This window comes from Rattus norvegicus, chromosome 9 (assembly GCF_036323735.1).
Source record: "Rattus norvegicus strain BN/NHsdMcwi chromosome 9, GRCr8, whole genome shotgun sequence".
In the NCBI taxonomy this organism is placed as follows: Eukaryota; Metazoa; Chordata; class Mammalia; order Rodentia; family Muridae; genus Rattus; species Rattus norvegicus.
In genome coordinates this window covers 27703819-27710296 of record NC_086027.1, presented here as the reverse complement: position 1 = coordinate 27710296, position 6478 = coordinate 27703819, and the positions used below count along the sequence as shown (strand labels likewise).

The 6478-nt window shown below is 39.6% G+C and overlaps 1 protein-coding gene across 2 annotated transcripts; it reads right to left on the bottom strand.

The window, feature by feature from the left end:
- Positions 1 to 803: 803 nt before the first annotated feature.
- On the bottom strand, positions 804 to 6078 carry LOC108351994 (exocrine gland-secreted peptide 1-like). 2 transcript variants are annotated; one of them, XM_017596895.3, is made up of 2 exons: positions 5144 to 6078; positions 804 to 1188 (listed from the first exon to the last, which is right to left on the bottom strand). In XM_017596895.3, the coding sequence occupies exons 1-2, from the start codon at positions 5210 to 5212 to the stop codon at positions 805 to 807; spliced, it is 453 nt and encodes a 150-aa protein (XP_017452384.1). In that variant the 5' UTR covers positions 5213 to 6078; the 3' UTR covers position 804. The 2 variants fall into 2 exon arrangements, 1 of the variants encoding a protein (XP_017452384.1); XR_010054731.1 differs by lacking the exon at positions 804 to 1188 and adding an exon at positions 2230 to 2615.
- Between the last annotated feature and the right edge of the window lie 400 nt (positions 6079 to 6478).

Here is a 6478-nt window from a genome sequence, read left to right as displayed (position 1 = left end):
TTTCTTTTCCATGTGGAGAAATGGACCTAGGTTTGCATGAACATACCCTGTACAAGACTGGGTTTGTCTCCATTCAGTCATAGATGAGGGAGTGTCTTAGAAAACAAAACCTAACTGTAGGGAGGATTGTATTGTAGCATTGAATAACTGCTGGAGCAGGGTGAGTCATTTTCTTCAGTGGTTTAGCCACTGGTAGTTTGCCTTGTTCCAGAGATCCCTTCATACACATGACCATGTATTATACCCGGTGAGCATCCCAACAACAAAACAAAACAAAAACCAATCAATCAAATAAACAAAAAGCAGGAGAGAGAGTTATTGGGAGCTTAACTTACAGTTCATGGGAGAGATAGGTGATTAAGAGTATCGAGTGTATCTGTGAACAATGGAAAATATCACTATAGTTACTACTTTAAAACTTCAAAGCTTCATAGTTCAATGCATATGACATTTTCACTCCCATCTGATCAGACCACAGTGAGGAAGAGTGAGGTGCCCATGATAATTAAACTCAGAATCTTGCCATGAAATACTGTGTCCGTCAAGAAAGGAAGGTTAGGCCATTATTTCTAAAGAGATGTAATTCCTAACTGCCTATTCCTTCCACAGCTGATTTAGAACCCTTTCTTTGCTGCCTCTGGCCATTTTTAATATTTAACTGGAGGGAGGAGAGGGTTTATTTTGTTTATTTACAGTCTCTAGTCTCCTTTGTTTCTGTGGTTAACAAAACAAGTAATAGGACTTAAAAAAGAGAAACTTCTAAGATCCATAGCATATACAACACCAGGAGTCTTGCAGTTAAGTTTAATGGGAAATCAACACCTTTTTCACTAAATCCAAACATTTATAGAAACATTCCAGGATATTGTATCTAAAACTGTCTCCCTGGTGCCTAACTCTGGTCCCTTGAAGCCTATTGGCCTTGTGTTTAAAGCATCCAGGGTCCACTTTATGGTTCTGAGTACAATAGGTCCTCTGGGACATAATGTTTTGAGACAGGTTTAACTTGCGTTGATTAGCATTGGTGAAATCTCCACATAATACTTGCTCTTGATTGGAGGCACAGATCACCTTCTCCCGGCCTTGTATATTTCCTTCACCTTGAGAGTCAGTCTTGTGCAAGGCAGCCTTGTGATTTGTCTTATGATTTGAAGATATGGTGGATTCTTTTTGAGTTTGTGGCAGTACCTGAATGAGAGAGAATTGTTTGTAACAAGTTTGCAATAAGAAACATGAGACCTACCCATTTGTATTTACACAAGATGCAGTAAGACAAGAAGAGGCTGTGAGCTCCTAATTTACCCTAGATTTTACATAGCGTACTTTCTTGTCATTGAAGTTAGAGTGGGTTAGGTTAATGCAAGAGCCAAGTACTCTACCACTACTACTTTCCACATTTGAAACAAGTTCTCCAGGGCTACTCAACACACAACTTTCAGACATTAGCAGGAAAGTATAATCTTATTTGGGGAGAATTCATTTATCTAGTAAAGTAACTCTTGTTTGTTCAGTTTCGTGGTAGAAATGTAACTGATGAGCTAGTAGCACTGTCCCAAGTTGATGCTTTACCTTGTAGATATGTGTATGAGTAGATCAAGTGCAGGATAGGACAATGCTTGTGAATTGTCTGAACAAGAGCTAAGGAAGGTTGACTTTGCACAGTAGTGCAGTACTTTATGGGTAAAATCAATACTTTAAGCCCCTGTAAACAATCACAGTGTCATTATATATTTTCTCTGATATTGCAAGATGAGTTTTTGTTATTCCCTCCCTCATGTCTAAAGATTGTTTTTTTAATTTTTTTTAGATCTCTACTGATAAACCTCACCATAGTATATGGAAATATGTCTCTGTCTCCTTTCTGATGTTTCCAGGAACAGAGACCATTTGTGTGTGCTTGATCAAATAGACCTAAGACAGTTACCAATTTCTTGTAGAAAGAATGCACATGCTAGACATTTGTAATACAGAAACACTGTGATTTGTCTAAGCCAATATTGTCATACATATTCATTTCCCCATATAAAATCTGACTCAAATTAAATATAAAGATACTTTATTTCAAAGCTCCAAATATGATTTTCTTTTTTTTTATTTCTTTTTTTTTTTATTAACTTGAGTATTTCTTATATACATTTCGAGTGTTATTCCCTTTCCCGGTTTCCGGGCAAACATCCCCCTCCCCCCTCCCCTTCCTTGTGGGTGTTCCCCTCCCAACCCTCCCCCCATTGCCGCCCTCCCCCCCACAGTCTAGTTCACTGGGGGTTCAGTCTTAGCAGGACCCAGGGCTTCCCCTTCCACTGGTGCTCTTACTAGGATATTCATTGCTACCTATGAGGTCAGAGTCCAGGATCAGTCCATGTATAGTCTTTAGGTAGTGGCTTAGTCCCTGGAAGCTCTGGTTGCTTGGCATTGTTGTACATATGGGGTCTCGAGCCCCTTCAAGCTCTTCCAGTTCTTTCTCTGATTCCTTCAACGGGGGTCCTATTCTCAGTTCAGTGGTTTGCTGCTGGCATTCGCCTCTGTATTTGCTGTATTCTGGCTGTGTCTCTCAGGAGCGATCTACATCCGGCTCCTCTCAGTCTGCACTTCTTTGCTTCATCAAATATGATTTTCTGAAAGAAATGATAATAGGAATTTTCTACTCATTAAAAATTCTTCTGCTAATACCCGTATGGGGGAGGGGTAGGGGGATAGGGGTCTTATGGACAGGAAACCAGGAAAGGGAATAACATTTAAAATGTAGGGAAATAAATATATCTACTAAAAATTTCTTCTGAAGAGATGTTTGTAAGGAGAATTAGTGGAACTTTAACTAGTAGGGCAGACATTTAAAAATATTGATAATGTATCAAAGATAGCATCTTAAGTATTCCTTTTGAGGGCAGGCTGGAGCCAGCCTAGTTTCACCATAAAAAACAATCCTGTGATGGAAACATAGGAAAGAAAGAAGAACAGCGGTGTATGAGCTATGGAGAAAGGTGGAACTAGAGACATGTTGGTGTTAAGAGGATACAGAGAGAAGACTGTGATGCAGATGTTGTCATTGCCCAGTAGTATTGGCAGAATGGTGTATAATGGCCTGGAGTTCATGCTCACAGAGACTCAGCACCAGAACCTGCTTCCCAGCTAGAGGAAACCTCTGGTTCTGGGAAATGAGGAGAGGTTCACTTTCTAGATTGGAAAACCTCGAAGAATCACTGTAGGCCACAATGCTACTTGTGATTGCTCTTCCCAGTTATCAACTTAACTACATCTGGAAAGAACTACAGTTCAGAGATAGAGGGCACACCTGTGAGCCAGATCATGAGAATGGAAGACATAGTTGTACGATCTGGATCTTGACAAGGACATCTTGAGGCATAATGGCCATGAATATTATAGGCCCAGGCAAGGTAGTACAAGCCTTTAATCCCAAGAGATGAAGGCAAGCAAATCTCTGAGTTCAAGATCAGCCTGGGATAAAACAAGTTCTAAATCCAGGTGTGGTAGTATACATCTTTAATCTGGGCCACACCTTCTCCTCGAGGACTATAGAAGGACATCTGAAGAAGGAAAACTCATTCTACTCATTGTACTCTTAATACAAGCTACTTGCTGGCATTATCTGTTGGAACCTGTTTCTAAAGGATTTCAGTGTATATACAGAAGACCAACTGTGACAACTAGCCTTGTTCAACTGAGCAGCTACTAAAATTTTAGACTTTCCATTTACAGTACCCATTATAATGTTAGTTGAACTATGGACTCTTAGTCATTATAATAAATTCCCTTAATATATAGAGACATTTCATAAGTTCTGGGACTCTAGAAAACCCTGATTAATACAGCAATGAGTCAATGTCAGAGTCATGCTCCATGGGTCTAGACCTTAAGGAAGTCTGAGATTCATGTGGATGTATGCCATCTGTGCAGCTGCCTGATGCCTCAGTGATTTCTCAGACTTGCTGCTTTGTAAGGCATGGTGATGTAGCCTGTAATACCATCTGACGTTTAGGCTGGTGGTCTGGGCCCCTGCTGGGTGCTGGGTACCATGGTTGAGTCAGTGGTCCTGATATGGCCAAGCAACATGTTGATGTCTGCAGCCTGTGTTATCACCAAAGCCCATGTGGATGCCCATGATCAGGGCTGTTGCCTGAGGCTGTGTTACTGTCTATGGGAGAGCTGACCAACCATGCAGCAGCCTACAGCACCGAGGTATAGGCAAGGACATAGAGGGCATAGATGACAGAGAGCTGGCTCCATTGTCCCCAGTCTACCTCATAAATATCCTCAGCTGATGGCTTCTGGCTTGGATGGAGGCAGAGAAAGACTTATGCTTTCGTTGGGGGTTGGCCTCTAAGAGTTTAACCGTGTTCCAGTGAATATATGGACTGTATACAATAGACTTTTGTTTCGTCTCTGGGAGGAAGAGGAGGGGGAGATCAAGAGAAAGGGGCAAACATGCGAAGACTGGTAGGTGAGCATGATGAAAGGGCATGACATGATTTTCCCAAACAGTCAGTGAAAAAAATAAATGAATAAATAGACAAATAGACGCTAAAAGGATCACAAAAAAAGAGTTCAATATGAGTGAACAGCAAGCATGTCATCACGTCTGATTAGAAACCATATGCATGCTGCAGAGGAAGAAGGGGTTATTTATCTCTTAAGATTTAGGCAAATTTTACATGCTATAGTGATTAGCAGATAATTTTGGCTGTTGGTCCTTATATGCAACTTTACTTGAGAAAAAGTCCTTCATTGGCTGCTGGATTCTTCTGCTCCTGATTCACATTTCACAGTGATATAATTACAAGTGAAGATAAGCTCAATAAATGACCTCACCACTCCCTGCTTTACCCACTTACATGCCTTTCAAGCCCATAATGTGCATCTTTCATTCCCAGGAAATGTTATATATTCGCAGTACATCTCCCTCTTCAAGTGTTCAGTTCCTACATGCCATTAGTAGATATGATAGCTGCCAATGCTAGAGAGTGAGTCCTTGCTCTATATCTCCACAGCCCTGTTATGTGCTCCAAGGCCCAATTAAGAATACTGTAATACACTATACTGTCAGGATTTCTGTATTCTTATGTAAGGTACTATTTTCTTTGAAACTGTCATGTAGATTTGAGATGAATATTCATGTAACACTTACCCTTCCTTCAGTGCTCATCAATGGGAACAGCAGAGTTATGAGAAATAACATCACTGATAAAGGAGCCATGGCTGAAATTAAGTAAAGAAAAAGTCCTGTTTGAATTAAGCCATGTATGAAATTCAGAGGTAACTAACACGTTGGGAGAGTATATGCTAAAGCAACTCTTGTTGACAAATTCATTAACAAGAGAAGGGAAGAGTTGACATGTGGGTTTGCTGTAATTTCCTTGTGCCCACCTCCCTCTAATTGGTGGAATAATAAGCTAAGTCACCTGACTGATGTCCCTGCAAAGCATAGAGAATTCCTAGTTTCTTTCTGGACAGGTCTGCTCCCCGTCCTCAGAAGAGAAATGTAGGAAAGAAAAAGTTTCAGTTTCTATTTTTTTTTCTGTGTACTATTTTGCTACTTCCTGTTTATCACTGACATCTGTCTGTACTGGATGTAAATCAGGGGGCCAGGGTTGTGATTATACAAAGATTTAACCATATTTCCCCGTATGCTTGTATTTATTTTTACTTTTTCCCTTCAATAAGAAAATACAGTCATAATTAGTGAATTGTGTATCTAGTCTACTTAAGCTCACTCAGCCCATCTTTTGTTAGAAGGAATGTTTCCTACTTTTTCATTAACGTTTAAACACTCTCTGCTCTTTGCACACAATATCCCTTCTCAGTGACTCACCACATCCTACATCCTTTAGATGCTGCTAAAGACCATTTAATGATATTTTTCCCTTCTTTTGGAACACATAAATGACTTTATACAATAAAGGCATGCTGTCTCATTTTATATACTGTGTACACATTAGAAATTTTCTAAAAATAGTTATAAATATAATATTTGCTTCAATTTTTTAACAACGACAAAAAAACCTTTATAAAATTGATCTAGTATACTTTACATTTTTTATTCATTCCCTTCCCTTTCCTCTCTTCAAGTCCTCCCATGTACTGTGTAATGCTCTCTTTCAAGTCTGTTATTTCATTGCAATTTGTGACCAAAATTTGAGTTAAAATTCCCAAACAGAGGACTGTAATGTACTATTTGTTAGTCTTCTCTCATAATCACGAATTACTGCCCAGGATCTAGAAAACACCCAGGTCCACCTAGACCTTCATGCATTCACAGCCAATATCTTTCATAGTGACAGTCTTTATTCTTATTATGGGGACCCAGGAAAGTGGGAATTGTAAATAGTGTTTTTTACCTACATGACATCTACAGTCTAAAGTTTGGTTAAAATGTGGCCTGACTCTTTTATCACAGGCAGATGAGGAAATGCATTTGATTTGTGTTTTCTACTCATCAGACTCATGTTTTGCTCTATATAAC

Bases quoted from the DNA above. Each gene is read 5' to 3' on its own strand.
- LOC108351994 (XM_017596895.3), bottom strand. From the start codon at position 5,212: ATGGCTCCTTTATCAGTGATGTTATTTCTCATAACTCTGCTGTTCCCA. The intron at 1,189-5,143 runs GTAAGTGTTACA...TCTCTCATTCAG, and splicing joins TGATGAGCACTGAAGGAAGG to GTACTGCCACAAACTCAAAA.